At 39.1% G+C, this 19,320-nt stretch overlaps 2 protein-coding genes across 2 annotated transcripts; both read right to left on the bottom strand.

The window, feature by feature from the left end:
* Positions 1-1,042: 1,042 nt before the first annotated feature.
* Positions 1,043-7,344, bottom strand: ndufs7 (NADH:ubiquinone oxidoreductase core subunit S7). The gene is made up of 8 exons (XM_062423988.1): positions 7,316-7,344; positions 5,982-6,018; positions 5,170-5,241; positions 4,957-5,077; positions 4,396-4,575; positions 3,970-4,016; positions 3,409-3,497; positions 1,043-2,165 (listed from the first exon to the last, which is right to left on the bottom strand). The coding sequence occupies exons 1-8, from the start codon at positions 7,329-7,331 to the stop codon at positions 2,068-2,070; spliced, it is 660 nt and encodes a 219-aa protein (XP_062279972.1). The 5' UTR covers positions 7,332-7,344; the 3' UTR covers positions 1,043-2,067.
* A 4,583-nt stretch (positions 7,345-11,927) lies between these two features.
* LOC133984286 (uncharacterized) lies at positions 11,928-18,207 on the bottom strand. Its single transcript, XM_062423484.1, has 4 exons — positions 17,934-18,207; positions 15,649-16,215; positions 14,828-15,041; positions 11,928-12,183 (listed from the first exon to the last, which is right to left on the bottom strand). Exons 1-4 carry the CDS (start codon positions 18,205-18,207, stop codon positions 11,928-11,930), a joined length of 1,311 nt encoding a protein of 436 aa, XP_062279468.1.
* Positions 18,208-19,320: the final 1,113 nt, after the last annotated feature.

Genomic DNA, 19,320 nt, shown 5'->3' with positions numbered 1-19,320 from the left:
AATGTATGGATGATGCAACACCATGCTGCAGTCAGGTGGGGAACTACAGCAGCTGGCAGATCTCAGGTCTGAATCAGGAGCTCCAGACTTCTGTATTTTAGCAAGTTAGTCAGCGCTCTCATACAGAGAAAAATCAGGAGGAGAAAAACAGATCTCATAGCTAAGAGGGCAAAAAATTACCACCAATATCTACAAATTAACACAATCCCTAATAGAGTAGGGGCAAAATATATACAAATATTAAGATGAATTATACTGTATTTATGGCAGATGGTTTTTAGTTATAAGTGACATATCCTGATACATTCTGTTGTGATATTCAAGCAAACTATTGTAGATATTTAAATAACTGTTCAATCCTTTTTCCTGTTTACAGATGCTTGAAATGACAGCACATAGTCACTTATATTGTTAAAGCTCGACCCATACATCAGCTTGGTCAATATTTACAGATCTTGGTTTATCACAGAAACATTAGAGGGTATAAAACACTGGAATAAAATAAAATATAAGGTAAAAAAGGAGCTAAGCGGCCTTATAATATAGATTTCTTTTTTTTTATGCTCCAATACATGTTTTATGTCTTTATTAGGTGTTTTACTTGATACCATAACTGTAGTTATCAAACTCACTTTTCATAAGCACATATTCAGTTTAGAGCTATCTTTTTCTCTTGAGATTGTTTTTGCCTTTATGCCTACACACCTGGTATCATGTTGAGATTTGCATAAACTATCTTTATTTTCAACTGCAAAATGTCCAGCTCAGTACATATTTAAACGCATGGGATCACTACCAGATGTTTTTATAATGTTAATAGACAAATACTGATTAGTCCATTGATATATCAGATTTGTTAAAACTCAACACAGGCCTCAGAAGTCCAGTATCTGTCAGTGAGTTAAAACCAACTGATTAATCGCTGCTTTCTGGAAACCAAGAACCCTGCAACTCCTTTAATATGTGAAAGAACACCAGAATCTGGGTATACATTATGTAGACACAGCTTTAAAACATGAAAAACAATCTTTAACTAGATGTGTCACTGTGACAACGTTTTACTTTAATTTCTTTGGAAGTGCACAGCCATCACAGCGTAACAGCAAACTATTATCCAGAGCAAATTAAAACAAATAGCCAAGTAGGAATTAAGTGTCTCGCTCAAGAACCCTTCAGCAGCACAGACCGCAGAACCAATCATTCTGTTAATTAACACTGAAGATGCATAAAAGCTACTCTGCTGTCTGTCTGAATACATAATTATAGGAGCAGGTTTACAGTTGAATAGATGAATAAACTAAAACACTGCAGCTGATTTTGTACAGACAACACAAACAGATTCTCACAATCTTGTTAACAGAAACACTGAACCTGGGCATTTCACTCTGTGTGTTTGCAGTGTTTCAGCAGACTGTGATCTCAGAGTTAAACAACACATAATTAAAATGCATTTTCCTTCTAACCACTGCTTTGTGTCAACACAGTGAACGTCAGAGTTAGTGATCACTGGCGCCATCTAGTGGCTCTGTTGGTGACAGTGGCTACAATGATAACAGATGTTATAACAATGCTTCAACCTGAGATCCCAGTTTGCTTAAAATAATATTCCAGATAATAAGATAAGATGCAGGGTGCAAAATTAACTTTTTTGTCCACTGGTCAAATGGCTAATTAATTTTTAAATTTTACTAGCCACTCAATCAATTTTGGCTGGTGAGTGAAGCAAATCTACCAACCATTGTAACATTTGTCTGGTGGCTGGTGCAAATTTTGTGCCGTGGTAAGATGAAACACATACAGTATCTTCAGTGAAACGGTTGAGTAAAGATGAATCACACATATGGTTGAAGTTCTAACAAAAGCTCAAACTGTGGACATAAATACTGATCTGACTGCTTCTGTGTTTAAAAAATAAAATTAAAAATAAGCAGTAGTGCTTCTTGCGTAAATTACAACAATGATTTTATTGAAGTGAGTTCCTGCAGCTCTACGTGGAGGAGGAGCGGCGCTCCAAATGAAATCAGAAATACATCATTTACATACCAGATACACTAACAAATTACACATTTACTTCCTATACCAGATCGTCATCTTCTTCTCACGTTTGATTTTCTTCTGCAACTGTAAAGTCCCGTAGAGAAGAGCCTCTGCAGTCGGAGGACAACCTGAGGACGGTGGAAGAAAATATCAAATATAAGCTTCAAAAGTCCAGTCCTGTTGGTCTGTCATTACTTCTACTACAAACACTGCTGCTACTTTGACTTTTACAACTATGTCTACTCCTAAATTTGATCCTAAATAACCTGCCAGAGATACAGTTACCATGACCCCTGAATTTTAGCTGTGATTGAATTGTTAACAGGAAATTGTGTGAATTGGTCCCATGTGGCCAAAATAACAGCCTCAGCTCTGCTGGTGAGGCTTACCACATGAGTTTTGAACATTACTGCACAGATTTACTCTGATTCTGACACATGAGCAGTAGTGCGGTTGGGAAAAGGTGTTTGGGGTTGAGGTGAACTCTTTTTGGACTCGGCTTTGGGCACAGGACACTCATGTTGAAACAGAATGGGCCTTCCACCAAAATCTCTTACCACAAAGATTTCCTTTTTTGAAACTAAGGGGACCACATCCGGAAAAATAACCACACTAAAAGTCAAATCTGAGGACATGCATGTCTGACATGTTCCAGTTTTAATGCACCATAGTTTTCATTATTCTGTAGGATGATGGATTTGCAGGTTTTACTTTAGTTGTTCTGATACAGGTAACAGTATCAGAAATGCCTCCAATATTAACTAAATGTTAGATCAAGTATCTGCAAGAACAGGAGTCTACGCAGTAATACAATACCATGTAATTTATCAATAAACTTTTAAAAAGTTTCACGCTCCGATAATTTGCCACTCCAAAACAGCAACCAACACAGCAAGCTGCACTGTGCAGCCGATGGCAGCTACTGATTTAGAGCGGCAAAGAAGAATTGATCTCCGGTAAATAGTGTGACATTAGCAAAATGTCTGCAATTTGGTAATATTTTACACCGGAAAGTGCCAAATCTGTAAAAGACAGAAGACAGTCTGCACACTAGCTCCCAGCGCAGATGTAGTTTTATGGGATATTAAGAGTGACCTTTTGAGCATACTACTCTTCTTCAGACAAGAGAGAGCAGACTTTCTTTTGTCTTTTACACATTTGGTTCTTTTGTCCAGCACCTAGTTTAGATTTTTTTGTTCTGGATGTGCGCATCTACCACACAATTTTAACACTGGAAAGTCCCGCCGATAAAGTATGCATGACTATAATTTTGCTGGTCTTACAAAGCATTTAATGACACAAGGAAAAAATGGTATCAAACGTCTCTAGGTTTTACACTTGATATTGTATAGTGAGTACAGTAAACTCTACCTGGAACGTAAATGTCCACTGGTACGATTCGGTCACAACCTCTGACGACAGCGTAGGAGTAGTGGTAGTAGCCTCCTCCGTTGGCACAACTGGAGGAGCAAAATTATGAGGACAGTGGTGGTTATTAAGACACTTACTGGTGTAGGTTTAGACCCTAACCCTACACAGCTATAAAAAAGGCACAAAAAGTGTGACTTTTACTGGCTGGCAGAAAACCACAATGACAATATACAGTATGAGTCAATAACTGGATCAGATGTTGAGGTAAAGCTTTTAAACATGACTGTGCGGTGTATCACTATATATCAAAGCTTGCTATTAGACTAGAGGCTACAGGGAAAAAGTCACAGAGAGAATACTGAACAAAAACAAGACGAAGAGAAAAAACAGTAAACATTAGTATTAGCTCAGCTGTGGAGGCTTTGTGGATGCTTGAATACACAGGCTACAGATCAACAAGTTGACAGGTGCTGAGGCGTAAACTGCTTCCCTAAGAAGAGAGCTACGCTAGTAATAAAAGCGCTCAGTTGCTCAGACAACCGTCTTCAGGAGTTAGCCTACCTTCCCATGGAGATGACGTATCTTGGCTCAGGCATCTGATCGTACACCTGTTGGGAAGAGGAAGTTCAGTCGCTGTTATATAATGTCTGACTAACAACTAATCTGTCCTTTCAGATGCAGGGAGGATTCATCCACAGAGGCTAGTTATAATCCTGCCAGCATTTACACAGCTATACTCCCATCCTGCAGATAGAGAAGTCTCAGCAGGAGCATGAGTATATGTACAGTGTAGGAAAATATTTCCTCCACATAAACAGCTGAATTATGTCCCATAAATTACGAGGCTACATATTTAATGAGCTCAATCAAACTTGAGACAGTGGTCATGTTGTTAGTGGAATTACACATTTAAATGTTAGATGCTGATGCTTTTACATCCCCTCACAACAGCTGCTGTTACATCCCGTACTCTCCCTCCCTCCTCACCTTGCGCAGAGCTGGAGCCATTTTATTGGTCAGTGTTCCTGCCACAATCATGACATCAGACTGCCTGGGACTTGCTCTGAACACGACGCCGAAGCGATCCATATCGTAACGGGGTGCCGCCATGTGCATCATCTCCACTGCACAGCATGCCAGACCAAAGGTCATAGGCCACAGAGAGCTCTGTGAGGGCGAAACACAACAGAGAGACATCAATGACACACTGACTGTTTGTGCCTCTTCAATATACCTTTTTTGCCCTGAAATCTCATAAAAATGGAGACTGTTAACTCACACATAGTACTGCTTAGCTGCCTTTGCAAATATGATTCATGGTGGTGGCAGCTTCAGATGATTAAAAGCTGAATCAATGGCAATTAACATGACAACACGACCAACCATGTGACATTTAAGACCAAACAGTCCCACGCTGTCACATCACAGGGCAGAGGACTTGATCTTATTTTCAGGTGTAAAAATGAGCCATAGTAAAGTCTAGAATGATGATTAATCCCTTCCACACATGCTGGGTGTTAAAAATCTAAAAGCCTCCCATCAACTCACCCTTCGTGCCCAGTTAACGAGGTCGTCCAGCTTGGTGATGACATACTCGCCCTTGCTGCTGGCTACAGCTGCTGGTTTGGCTGCTGCCACCGCCGTGCTTTTCTCTCTGACTGGAACCACGCTGCAACAGAAGGACGGAGAGGATGTCGCTCACTGTGTGCAGAGTCTTTACTGGACATATTTTCTCCACTCTGATAATTACATGAGTCTTACCTCGTGGTGGTATTCTCGCTTTTAGCACTGCTGTGCAGGCTCTTCTGTTGAATAGCAAAAACTGAAATGGGCCTGTCAGGTGGAAAGAAGGTCAGACGGATAGTTCAAATTGGTGGCATGAAAATAAATGATTTCAGAGTTAATGGTGAAGTTAATTTAAAGATATACAGAATATGATCATGTCACTGACAAAATGCAGGTACCACTCAGTTTCAGTAGAGGGCAATGGTGTAATATTTAAGTTGTAAAATGTATTAATTCCAAGATATTGTGTGTGATGGATGGCTTTCATTGTAGGGGCTGAGGATTTTTTTCTAAGCGTCTAAAGTTCTAAAAGCTAAACTCTAAATTGCTACTGAGAGAACTAACAAGAAATATGTCTGCTCTTGGTTTTAAGTGAAAATTGTCTGTTTACCTTGAAATGCTCTCTGACAGGAGGAAATCTGACCTTTAAGGAACAGACAAATTTACAGAAATGCATGGAATAAAAATGGGATTGTTTGGCTTTGATATGTGTATCACATGTGGAAAAGAATTACATGTTCTATCTATGTCACATGACCTATTGTGATGTGGAAAATAAACAGATTATATTTTGGGTAAATATATTCTTTTCTACATTTTTTGCCTACATAGTGTGAAGCAAATTAGTTGGACCTGTGCGCAGGCTCAGTAAAAACTGAATTAGTAGGTATGAAAGGCCAACTCCTCCTCTGTAAAGGGCACAAAACTGTCACAGCTGTGGGACCAGCAGGGCAGAGCTGGATTGAATTAAGTTTCGGAACAAGCAACAAGATTAAAAAGCTTCTTACCTTGTTGAAAAGGAGCCAAATATGGCTAGGCGAGGCACTGCAAAATAAAAACATTTAACAAACTTAATAAAGCTTATAATAATAAAAATCTACACAATGTTTCAGATGTATTACTGTGGACTGCTGTTACTATGAATGTCACTCATAACTTAGATCATAGCAGGACAAGTTATCTTGTTTAAACACAATTTAGCTACAAACAGCACCAAGAACTTAGTGAAGGGCACAAATGCTTTAAGTCCTCCTTCACTCAAAATTGTTACTTCAGTTGAACATTTGAGCTTTGCTGTACAAAAAAAAAGTATTTGCAGAGTTTGATGCTGAACAGCTGTTTCCACATTCATCTGTTGAAAGTGGGACGTTTCTCGGTGCCACTTGAAAATCAGATTTTTAAGGGTTGAGTCTATGAGCAGGATTTAAGATGTAACAAATAGTTTGGAGGCCAATCCTGGCCCAATATTCAACTGGCACAAGTGTTAAGTGGAAACTTTAAGCCTCCAGTGCACAAACACCGAGAATAGACTTTACAGTGAAGTAGGTGACAGCTTGTGTCTTTAAATTAAAAATAATTAAATATTATGGGGAAAAATATCAGACAAAGTATAATTCAAAGTAGAGTATTTTATATACGCCATCAAAATGCAAAGCCAAGAGATAAATCTATTACATGATAAATTAATTAGTTGTTCTAGTAAAAATCATAAGTACGTTGCATTTAAATGTAATATACATATTAACAGCTGCTCGACAGTGTTAGAAAGATCCAGTCACCTTTCATGCTGAAGGAAAAAGCCAAAGCGAGTAACTATTTAAACTCTTATATTGACTGATATTTTACTGTATGTAATGCTAGCTAGTGTCTTCAGTTTATTTATAAAATATATAATATATAAGTGAGAAACACAGACTGACTGAGCTTTATAAATGAAGTTTAGTTAGACGACACATCTGACATAATAGTTAAATCGAATTAGATACAATTTAACACAATTAAGGGACACAATGAGTATATCAGAGCTGGGCTGTGTTATAATACATGTTAATATGCATATTGACTTTATTATTATTGTTATTTATTGTTGGTTTTCGGCTCGCAAATAGCTGCTTTCATAGTTTGTGTAAGCGCTAACCTGGTTAGCTGCCATGCTAACACAGACGCAGCAAGGTCAGTGTGGGCATTCACTAAAAGCTACAAATCCAATCACCGACACAGTCAAAGCACTCGGCACTGCACTTTAGTGGGCTAAATCTTTAACCATTGTGCATATCACACGTCTAAAAAGGCTGATACGGTTTGTAAAAAAGATTGATATTTTAGTCAAAACATCACTCACCGACCAACGCCGCCATCTTTGGAATTGTATATACGTCACACTCCTTCCTGTGTTGTATGTGAGCGCGAGCTGCTGGGGGCGCTGCTGTAACCTTGACAACCAGCAGACGGTCAGATTATAATAGTCCGGTTGTAATTTCATATTTTATACTATTTATAATATGTATGTTTTTTTTGCAGATGTAAAAGGGTTTTCTAAGTGTTCTCCGCATTTCCATGAATAAAACATTTAATTGGGGAAAATACAGAATACTTAATTTCTATGTTAGCCTATATTCTGTATTTTAATACTGTTGATTTAAAGGATTATATAATATGTCACCATGTGTTACTTGGCTGTAAAATTATCTCTTTACATCATCTATGAGCTACTCATTTAACGTTTAAAATATGTTTCATGTCATTTCCCCCCATGTTTTTCGTTTTTGCATAATTAAAAATTTACATTCACACTATACAATGGACCCATGTTACATAAAACAGAGGGCATACATTGAACGATGAATATTAATGTGAAGAATGCAACAGTATTTTTTTGTACAAATATGTGTCATACACTCTATAAATTGTATATCAGCCGCACACAAATGTAAGAAGTTGAAATATTTCTGTTTTTTCATACTCTGGGTCACATTAGGACAATATTTCAATTTTAGGGTTTAAGGAAAAAGTATTTAAGGGGTTTTTACTGCTGAAATTGGACCCTGAACAGTATGAAAGGGTTAAAAAAAAAAACCACCAAGAGAAATATATGTGTAACTGTAGAGTATTCATGTCATGAAATTCCCAAAAGCAACACTAAGGACATCAATATAACAGGTATTTTCTATTTTAATAGTTTTATACATTCTTTATTATAGCTTTTTAGCGCCTCCTAGTGGGTTGACATTCATGGTCTGCATGTAGGAATGGGCACTATTGTAACACATCATTTTTTAAAGTTTAAATACCAAGTCAAATGGATGTGTAAAACATGTGTGTGATCATTATAAACTGAGCGCTGAACACATGTTTGCTGTTTAAGATCTGTCAATTTTATTTGTGCAAAATATAACAATACCTTTCATTAGATTTAATTTATTTCAGGATCCCCAACATTTTCTTCCTGGGGTCCGCACAGCATATCATTTTTGATTATAAGTGACTGATAAAAGTAAAAACACATGAATTACAACATGGAGACACTTCATGAATTTTATAGAGACTGTGTAGCCCCATTTATTAAAACAAAACCTGCACCTTTTATTTCATATGAGGTGTGAAACCATCAGTGAGTTCAACTTTAAATTGTAGATCTTGACTAAATATCTCGATTACTTTTGGAAATACATCACAAAGTAACCGACAGTCATGCTGTTACGGCGTAAATACTGGGGATATTCCATTAAAAGCAGCTTTGATCTTCTATTCTCACACTCGGTAATCTGTGAGAACACATGGTCACAATTTTGTGGAGCATGTTTGGAGCAGGATAAACTGTACATGTGTTACTCACAGCAGGACTGATTTTTATACTTTCACTTGCAGGAGTTGGGTTTGTGTGACCCAGATAATAACACTGGAGCAGCAGCAGCCTGGTTTTACTGGTTCAGCTGCTTTAATTAACGAGTGTTGGCATAATAAACACTTTTATTTGATAACATCAGAGAATAAAACAGACCTCTCATGTAAGACGCAACAACCAGAGAGCGATTGATTCATCCTTAATATCTGTGAATTGAAATGTGCCAATAAGCTGTTAAAAAGCACTGAAGGCTCATACATGCATAGTTATATTCTTCCAACATTATGATAAATTAGAGGAAGAGCTTGTGTAATCTGCAAGTCCCAATCATTCAGCAGACTATAAACTTCCTGGACTAACTCTTTATGGAAAATGGAAAAGGTGACTTATAGGCCTAACTGGAGGAGGATTTTGCTGGTTCAAATCCTCAAATCATCTCCACAATCTGGACAGAGAAAGAGAATGAGTCTGCACTTACTTTACTTCTGATATGGTCCATTTACAAATACTGGGATCATCTGAACTGCTGTATGTTCTGTATTTCTGTATTGTTAGCTAATTAGCCAAACATATATAGGATGTAACCTGCTAATATGCACAATCTTTTGCACAATCCATGTTTATGAAAGCTGCTACAGTTTCAACTGTCTGCACCAGCTCAACCTTACAAACCACATTCTTTTATTTATATGTTTTCAACCTTAAATTTTAATTCTTCTAACATTTTAAAATGTTTCTCAACTTGAAATACACTCTACTTTCTCACCAGAGACTCAGGAAACACAATTTCATGTCATCATATGGGGCATTCAACTGAGAAGTATAACTTATAACTGTGGTGAAATGACAATAAAGGTCCTTTTATCATCGTAAAACGAACGGCCAGAGGAAAAAATTCCACCCATAGTTTCAGTAATGTAGTGATGATCCTTCTTACATGCTAGAAAAAAAATCTAACTGCAATAATAAATGTTGAAATTCCCAGAGAGATTGTGAGATGAAAGCTGCAGAAAAAAAATAGTAAGAGGGTTCCCTTAAAATTAAGACTGTTCTCAATGTAAGGAAATTAACTTCCATGCTGAAGTGTTGCAGGTTTTTTATTAACTAGAATAATCAGTGTAGAGATCATTTGTTTGAATTAAGTTCAACATAGGCGAAGTTAGGCTGCAGTTTTGTTACTTTCCCTTAGTCACATTGGTTTAAACTGCATAGTTGAAGCTCTTGAGCAAGGCACTGGGTAGAACTCCTCAGTGGGTGACAGCAAGAGACTGGTTTCACTGGGCAGCTACCAGAGCAAGAAGAGAGCTGATGAATGGGAGGTGAAGAGACATTCATCTGTCTTTCCACAGATTTAAAGGAATATAATCATAAATCCAATGAGGCTATGGCAAAAACAGCATCACACACAGAGCAGAGCAGCCTGGCACTGAAACTAACGACTGTTTGGATTATCAGTTAATCTGACGATTATTTTTTGATGGATCATTTCGTCTCCAACACGAGTCTCAATATCATATTACCCCAGACGCCACTGGCCAAATTGAACCCTCAGGAGAGAATAAAAAACTCACAGTTGAGATTTAAAGTCTCAGAAGCAGTACTTGACAGAACAATCTCACCACAAAGTCCATTTAGTAGCTGTTCTGGAGCTTTTGATTGTTTCACTGCCCAGAGTCATGGGATTGTGACATTTCACCAAGCAAGATTGAGCAAGATTGTGTGAAATTATTAAAAGAACAGCTACTCTCTGGGCCTATAGGTGAGATTTTTTAAATCCAAACTCAATCAATTTTACCTGTTTACATTCAAAATTTGAGTAGTTTAGATATATCGTAGTCCTGGAGATGTGCAGCTTTCTACTTGCAAATCGAGACTCTTCTTTTAGCTTAGACATGTTAGTGTTAGATGCACCACAGCAAACTGATGCTGTTGGTCAGAGTTTAAGTGTTTATGTTGCTGTAACAAGTTGCACATTTACACACAGCTTGATAATGTCACATGTATAATTACATTTTAAAAAAGCAATATTTACACTTTTACAAATCAAATGATTGCTCTAAAATAAAGAGACAGACTGGGAGGAAAAGTAAAACTTGCTATAAAACTGATTACTTAGTGTGACTAGCAGTTAAAACGTATACATTTTTAATTTATAATAGTAATAAATTGGTAAAACTTGTAAGAAAAGGAAAAAAAAGAAAAAAGGTTGAATACAGTTTATTAGATGCAACGTTTCAGACACTAAATCTTACCATTTGAGCCTGAAAAAGGTTTCTTTTGACTTGATAAATATGGCTTTAGCCAAATAAATTGTCTTTAATTATAGTAATTTGGACAGCTCATTAATCTTGTGTTGACTCAGTGGTCAACAGAAAGAATTAGAGCAGCCATCTTTTGCATCCGGTTTTTGTTTTGGCCTCATTTTGACGCCACAAACCCAGCAAGCGACAGCAGCAGCAGCAGCAGAAGCAGCAACGAGGACGCCAGCTGGGTGGAGATGGAGAGCAACCAGAGAATCATCGAGAGCATGTTATCACATAATGACAGTCCCGCCACTGCAAACACACACTGCCGTTTCTCCAGGAATAGATACTCAGTCAAGGCAAAAGCAGCAACTGGACGGCTGAAAACCCCCGCTGGGAAAGATGAAAAGACTTTTTCACAAATGGCTTTTATTCTGCCTTCATCATGTACAAACTTTTTGGACAGTTGAAACAATAATAAAGTCTGAGAAATGAAGTTGCTTTGCTCGTGGTTTTTTAAGTTAAACCAAAATTCAGCCATATATATAACAGAGCTTTTAAGTACTTAAGAGTTCAAAACATTAAATATAGGCACTGGAAGAGCTTAAAAGAACAAATAAGACTGGAGCATTGTTCAAAGGCTTCCTCTGCCACTAGCAGGGAAAGAGCTCTTGCGTTTCAGATAATAAGCATGAATCCACATTTAAAGAAGTCCTGTATAGGAGGAGCGAAAATACAAGTTAAGCCATCACAGACTTGGAGGTTATAGTGGCAGCGTGTGTAGCTGTGCTGAACTGCAGACCACAGGAATGGACTATTTTTGGAAAGATCTCCTCCTCTGAAAGAAGAAAGCCCAGCTCGCCTCCTCACTGAGCGTCCAGGATGTCTGTGGGTAGGATGTCTGGTTTGCCACTCGGGCTCTGTGATGTCTCCCCTGACCAGGAAGAGGGGGTGACCTGATTATAGAGGACGTCCTTGGAGCCAAAAAGTGGCTCTTTGAGATTCAGGTTGTACATGATGAACAGATTGAGAGCCACCATGGCGAGGAGCGGGAAGACGGTCAGGCCCGAACCGAATCCTCGCCAGCTGCTGCACACGTTCAGGCTGACCCAGTAAACGAGCCTGTTGGGGCGAAAATAACAACAAAACAGGAAATCAGATTAAGTTCAACATCAGTGATAAACACTCACAGCCTCCCTGATGGGTGTTTGAAGCAAGATTACCGGCTTACTCAGAAGAAGTATTCAGATCCTTAAGTAAAAGTCCCAAATCAACAAAGTAAGTATCAAAATACAGGCAATGTTTTTGATGAAAATGGCCTTTATTTGTGATATCATATTTAAAGCTAATCAATAAATTGCCATTTATTCAATGAATCTGCAGCTCATATATGATCAGTTAATCATTTGGAATCATTTTTAAAGGAAAAATGTCCAAATTCTCTGATTTCAGCTACTCTCCTATGAATATTTTCTGGTTTAATTAGTCTTCAATTATATTAAGTAAAATATCTTCGTGTTATGGACTGCTGTGGACAAAACAAAATATTTGAAGACATCGTCTTGGGCTTTGGGAAGCCGTTTTTGTCAGAACAATGAAAACATTTTATAAACCAAAAAACTAATGAATGAATCTAGAAAATAAACAACAGATACATCGATAATGAAAACATATTGCAGCCCTAATTGTCTTGTATTATTAATTTGCTTATGCATCGGTGTGTAGTAGCGTTTTACTGTTGAAGCTGGTTGAGGTAGAACTATACATCTGAGAGGTTGTCAGATATAGGAAAAAATATAAAGCAAATTTATGAGACACAAATCTTATTCAGTGTTTGGGCTTTTCTCAAAGTTTTGATAGGTGTTTTTTTGTTTGAAACATTGGATAATTTCACCCCTTTATGCCTAAAACCATTTTTAAATGACAAAATCTCTGAAGTTTTGGTGGAAAAATCACTCTGAGGTAGAACTACTAGCACTCTGGTCTAATGTTTAACAAATTGTTGTATTTTCACAAACTGATGAGGAGTAAAAACTACACTGGTCAAATCCAGTCTTTGCTGGTTCCCTGGCATCTGCTCCCAGTTAAGAAATACTTCAGTCATATAATCGCCCGTAAAAAATGGTGAATTGTAGAAACAGAACACTGAAACAAACTGAGCTGGGTTCATTTCTTCTTGTGTCGCAGTCTGAGCTACAACATGCTGCCAAAACTTCTCTTTGGCTTTGCTAATGACAGTGGTTTTGTTTGTTTTTAGCCTTGCTAGCGGCGTGGCTCTAGGGCTGGCAATGTGGGTCTGTTAGCTGATCCATCACTTTGGTCCAGACTGAAATATCTCAACAACTGTTGGATGGATTGCTATGAAATTTTGTAGAAACATTCATGGTCCACAAAGGTTGAAATGTAATAACTTTGTTGAGTCCCTGACTTTACCGCTAGTGACCAACATGAAGTTGAGATTTGTGGTTTTAAGCAAAAGGTCTTGACAGACATTCAATAGCCTCGATTACCATGAAATATTAACCACACATTCATGTGCCCCTCATGGGGATTTGTAGGCTCATAACTTTCATAATCAGTTTTCATACAGCACCATCAACAAGTCAAAATTTCATTTGTCCAGTAGTTTGGTTTTTGACCAAATACGAGCAAAACTGATGTTACTCCCAAAGCTGTGCTTAACATGTTTAGTGCTGATAATTAAATTAGCATGCTAACAAGCAAAACTAAGAGAACCGTGGTAAATATTACCTACTATCAAAAAATTGAAAAGCTGCACACTTATAATTCCTTTATTTCAACAGATGAAACATAACCTTACAAACTGCCTTCCTCAGGATAAAATACAGCCGTCACCTGACTAAACTGGGACAACTTGGTGCAACAAATCAATCAACTTCAGAGGTCAAGCTATAAGAAGCCTGAAACACAGCACAGGCCCACATGAATCAGGACATCGACCGGACCAAACAGACACACAGAGGACAAAGTCAAAACAGAAGCCTGAACATTAGCATGTTAGTATGCTAACATTTGCATGTAGCTTAAAGCACCTCGGTGCCCGAGAAGCCTTCCCAAGCTGCCAGCATGGCTGTTGTTGCTGTAATTTTACTCTCCATATTAAATGTTTAACATGTGTGCTGCTGTGCAGTCACGAATATCACAGTTTTGTCTTACCATGTTTTCTTTTTTGTGAATTAGTGTGATTTGTGTTAGATGTGTTTGAAAGTTAAGAATGAACCATTTTAAGACCAACTTTAATTCACCTGTTCACAATAAAGGGGGCGGGTTCACAGTTTTTCAAATCTGTCTTAAAACAAAAGTCAGGTGCCTGAATGGACATTAAAAGAACTTTTTCGTGCCTTAATCATTTCTCTTGTCCATACTGACCATCAGAAGATCTCTTCATAACATGTGGCAGATATCCACTTGATATGATTAACTCAGACTGCTGAGGCCTCAAATAAGCTTCAGATCAAATTTAAATTGCATTTTTGCACAAAATGACTGTGTTAACACACTGTGGATTTTGGCCCCTATCACTGACATTGAACGTGCATTTGATGAACAGGAGGAATGATGACTGTGAGGAAAACCTCTTTAAGTGTTCATTTGGGCATCTGACTGTTGAAAAATTGTCTATCCCGAAACTCTGAGTTAACAGGCTATATGAAAGAGTGATCAGTTTTTAAGTGCTTTTCACAATAACTTCTGCTTTATGAGTCACCTTTATGAAACTCCCCTCTTGTCCACATTTAAGCCTCACCTTCCTAGGATGAACACGCCGACCAGTATAGGCACCAACTTCAGCTGGTCTTGAGGAAGTAAAGCGGCCATAACGACGAGGTTGAGGACGTAGAGGAGTAACTGTTCCAAGGACGCCGTGACAAACAGCTGCTGAACCGCGCGTCTTCTGGGAAATGACTCCTGCAAATTGAAGGAGCCTGTGCAGAACTGGCACGCTGCACCCATGAGCATCGCTGGAAGGGATAAAAGAGCAATAAGTCAGTTAGCATCTTGAATGTGGGCCATTTTTCCACAAACAACTCTCAACTTCAAGCAACCTCTTGCTGCACTTGATCTTGTCTGACAGCATGCTTTGTTTTTCTAATATCTTCATTTGAATACAGAAACTGCCAGCAGACTGGCCTACATGCAAATACTCTTCTCTGGCTGCAATATGTCATCAGTTTGATAAATAGGTGAGAGGAAAATGGTCTGGACAGGCTTTGGTTTTGGATGTTTTTGCCACCTGCCCTCTAGTCCTGGTGGCCCAGGTTGGGAAGTGATTAAAATGTTCAGAAACAATTAGGCCACAGCCTGGGAGACGCAGAGAGAACCAGCCAATCTCTTATTGTAGTTTCCATTTAAAGCTATGTGCAGGAGAAGGAAATTATGCTTCTCCCCAGAGGGAAACGTCTGCTGCATTGAGGTTGAAAGCCCATGAAATTAAAGGGGACAGGAGACGTTGAAACATTCCGAGACGAGGCGGCCAGACAAACCAAATCCTCTCTTAATCTTTATCTTTCATTTGTGGTGCTCACATGGCTGTTTTTGAATGTCAGTGTGCAGGTGTTTGAAGCGTACCGAAAAGGATGGGGATGGCTGCCACCACACAGCAGCAGAGGGTGAAAACAACACGGCTAGAAACATCTGGGCAGTCGGGGGGTTTAATGGGGACATAGAAATAGAGTGCATAGAGGATCCCGGCTGTGCACAGAAGAGAGGCCAGGACTGAGAAGAAAGCGGGAACTCTGCCACTCTGGCAGCATTTACACTGGCAGCAGCGGCAGCAGCAGCGGCCCCGATCTGCAGCCTCTTCTGCAGCCTCGCAAGTCTCTCCTCGCCCCTCTGAGCTCCACACAGTCAGCTCCACGCTCTCTGGCAGCGAGCCTATCAGAGGTCGACCCTCGTCCACAGAGCAGTCCAGATTGGTGGACTCTGGACTCCATCTCGGTGTTTCTGTGCCATTGGGAATGTCTCCCTGAGAGGCTGGGGTTGGACTGCCGATGCAGTTTTCCGTGGCAGCGTCCAAATTGTGCGCTGTGATAATGGGACTGGAAAGAGTTTGATCCAGCTCCCCCTCGTCTGTCTCGTCTGCTCGTGGCTCCGGTGGGAGACTGTCGCTCGGCCGCTGGTGGCAGGAAGCAGGGCCTGTTAAAATCAGAACAACACTTCATTGCAGCATCCAAAACCAGACACTGAAAGTAATCAACTGCAGGCTTAGCCTAATCAATCACTCACTGCCTTTTGTCCACAACACGAGGCAGAGGTCTGAGTCTCATTTAACATCATGGAGGGGAAAGCACATGGCCGGATTAACCTTTCAGAGGGCCCTAGGGCCAAAAATTGCCATTGGGCCTCTGTTGAACCCACCTCCCTGTGCTTTGTGTGGGTTTGCATCACAGCCACACAAACACCAAATACCATCCAAATATAATGTGACCCTGATTATAAGACGGCTTTTCCAGCACCAGTTTTTGTAAAAAGACTTAGAATATATGTTGTAGTAGAATCACATACTAACACACTCTCCTTCTAGGCTCTTGAAAGTGGTTAAAATTACTCAGTGATATTACACAAGCCTTCAGAACCTCCTGCAGGTTAAACCGAGCTAAGAAAACCTTTTTAAAACTCTTACAGACTCACTATAAACACACTTTAAAACACTCGCTGGGCTACAAACAACCCATAATGCAACTTTCTTTCTCCAGTCAAAAAGAATATCTGATGTTGTGAACACATAAATGTTTAGTATGTCAATACAGCAACTCTCTTATTCTGGATTAATATTGTGAACACAAGTTTCTCTTTGCTTGTCACAATAACACAAATGTATTTAGGAATATGCACCATGTAATCATAATAATAAATTAACTAAACAATACAGGTCCACACAATAAAGCTTTAATGTAGGACTCACATTACCAAAAAAACAATGGACAATACACTTTGCTTTTGAGTTTTTGAGGCCCCTGACTGTCTGGTAGTCAAGCTTCAGTTGTGCATCAGTCTTAAAGTTAAACTGACAAATTAATGTCTCATCTTCTATAATGTCTTATATTCAGTAGAGTTTATTTTCCCCTTTCAATCAAACATCTGGTGGCACATGTGTCAGTGTGAAGAAAGAAGACACTTCAACATAAATCCAAACTGAAACTCTAGGGTGATAAATATCCAGTTAGGAAAAAAATATTGAGATTTCAGCAGCTGAAAACATCTCACCAGGTGTTTCCACCAGTGCTGCATCAGCCTTCGTATCTGTTAAACATCTAAATGTTTTTTTGGTTGAAGCAGGAGCGATGGGAAGGATTACAAACATTCACCCACTTCACATTACAGATGGAGTCTCGCTCCAGCAGGACTGCAGTGTTTCAGACTCTAAACACTTCTCTCACATGTTAAACTATGCCTATTTTTGTGTGTCTTTTTTGACTAAAGACCAAGAAAAGACTTTTTCTAAGTCTGTATTGGATGCTGACTCAAGTTTTGCCCATGAATTTATACAAAATCAACCCTCAAAATCAACATAGCACTGCAACTTATCAGATTTGAATCTGTTTATAAAGGTCTTAAAACTACAAGAATGCATTGATGAGGTGGATGTTGAAAGATTTAGTCCAGAGCTCTTGCAGGTAGATCTGCATATTTGTGAGATTTAAGGACACTTTAATCATTATTTTCAAAATTGTAAAGACTTGTGGAACGTTTTATTGACTGCTGACTTGCTTTCCTCTGTTTTCATGAATCCTGATTTTGTCTCAACCTTCTTTGGATCCACTCAAATTCACCCGAGGTGGCCTTTGCTAATTTGGCCTCCCCTCAAACTCTGAAGCTCCGTCAGAGAGTAAAAAGCAGCAGTAATAACTCACCCTTTGGCTGATCGGTTGCTGGTGGCGGTTCAAGGGAGTGCTGGGAGCCGGAGACAGAGTGGGAGGACGAGTGCAGCTCTTCCACCGAGGACTCAGGGCTGTCTGACACTGGTGCCAAGGAGATCTGAGTGTCCAGGTCGAGGAATGGGGAGAAGGAGAGCCTGGCCGGGTCGATATCCTGGAGCTGGTTGATGATGTCGCTGATGGACTCCTTCATGCTGTCGAGCTCCTTCACGTTCTGCCGGTTAGTGGCCTGAAGCCCCGAGGTGCTCATAGTCGCACAGCCTGAGAGGAACAGAAGAGGTCCAGCCAAGAAGAAAAGTCAAAGCCAGTTAAAAACACCAAACTGTGGCCACAGAAAGCAATGACGTCATCTCCACTGAAACCATTCGAGCCAAACCAGTGAACGCATTTAAAAATAATCTATTTGTTTTCCTTTGGCTTTGTCTTAACTTTTTGTTTGTGGGTTGTATTTCCCCTTCTTTCTTTATTTATTGTGTCTCTTTTATCTCCATCTTTTTTTCCCTGCAAAGCACTTTTGTAGCTTGTTTTGACTTCTCTTGCCTACATTCAGTTTTCCACTTTCTATCGACAGGAGTAGGGTTTACAGTACCTTCCATTTTAAACGAGTATAAAACCAAAACTCCACCAGTCGAATGAAAGAAAATGTATTTGCAGCTATACTCTTCATCAATTGATCATCTCGCTCATTTTTTCAAGGCTTTGCTGCTTTTCTCCATCATATATGATAGAAAACTGAATATCTTTGGTTTGGACTGGTTGGGTGAACAAAACAAGCACTTCGAAGATGTCAATTTGGGCTCTGGGAAAATATTAAGGTCACATTACACAATTTTATGACATTTTATAGAAAAAACTATTCATTGGACATATTTCAGTTGGAGCCTGACTTGCCTGTATGTGGTGCGTTGATGTTTAATGGTTAAGTTATGTGAGGAAAGGGAGCTTTTCTGAGGTCATGTTTGTAGTTGTACTATAATCCTCACTGACAGGTTGTCAGCGTTTATCTTCCTCTGTAAGGTGTGCAGGTTTGATTTGTTATCAGTGACCTTTTCCGTTTTCCTGAGAGCTTTTCTCACAAAATCTTCACAGGTAGAAATTATAAAGTGATTTATTTTTGATGACACTTAAGAATAACATCAAATTAGATTGTTAAACCCCTTCACAAAGGACAGGCTGGTGGATGAAGTCCAGAAACAGACTGACTATAGCACTATATACTTAAAGTTTAGGCCTGCAAAAAATAAATGAATGGAGACCTAAGACTGGGTTACAGCTATCTACAGTATATCATTGCCTGTTAAACACTCAAGTTTGGAGAAACCCATTTTGACTATTTTTCACATTAAGGAATAGTTCAGGAAAT

This window comes from Scomber scombrus, chromosome 8 (assembly GCF_963691925.1).
Source record: "Scomber scombrus chromosome 8, fScoSco1.1, whole genome shotgun sequence".
Classification (NCBI taxonomy): Eukaryota; Metazoa; Chordata; class Actinopteri; order Scombriformes; family Scombridae; genus Scomber; species Scomber scombrus.
This window is presented reverse-complemented; position numbering and strand designations above follow the sequence as displayed.

Bases quoted from the DNA above. Each gene is read 5' to 3' on its own strand.
- ndufs7 (XM_062423988.1), bottom strand. The intron at 4,576-4,956 runs GTGAGTTGATGG...TCGCCCTCACAG, and splicing joins TCGTTAACTGGGCACGAAGG to AGCTCTCTGTGGCCTATGAC. The intron at 3,498-3,969 runs GTAGGCTAACTC...TTGCTCCTCCAG, and splicing joins TACGTCATCTCCATGGGAAG to TTGTGCCAACGGAGGAGGCT.
- LOC133984286 (XM_062423484.1), bottom strand. From the start codon at position 18,207: ATGAGCACCTCGGGGCTTCAGGCCACTAACCGGCAGAACGTGAAGGAG. The intron at 15,042-15,648 runs GTACGCTTCAAA...TATCCCTTCCAG, and splicing joins AGCCATCCCCATCCTTTTCG to CGATGCTCATGGGTGCAGCG. The intron at 12,184-14,827 runs GTGAGGCTTAAA...TCGCCCCAACAG, and splicing joins GGCGTGTTCATCCTAGGAAG to GCTCGTTTACTGGGTCAGCC.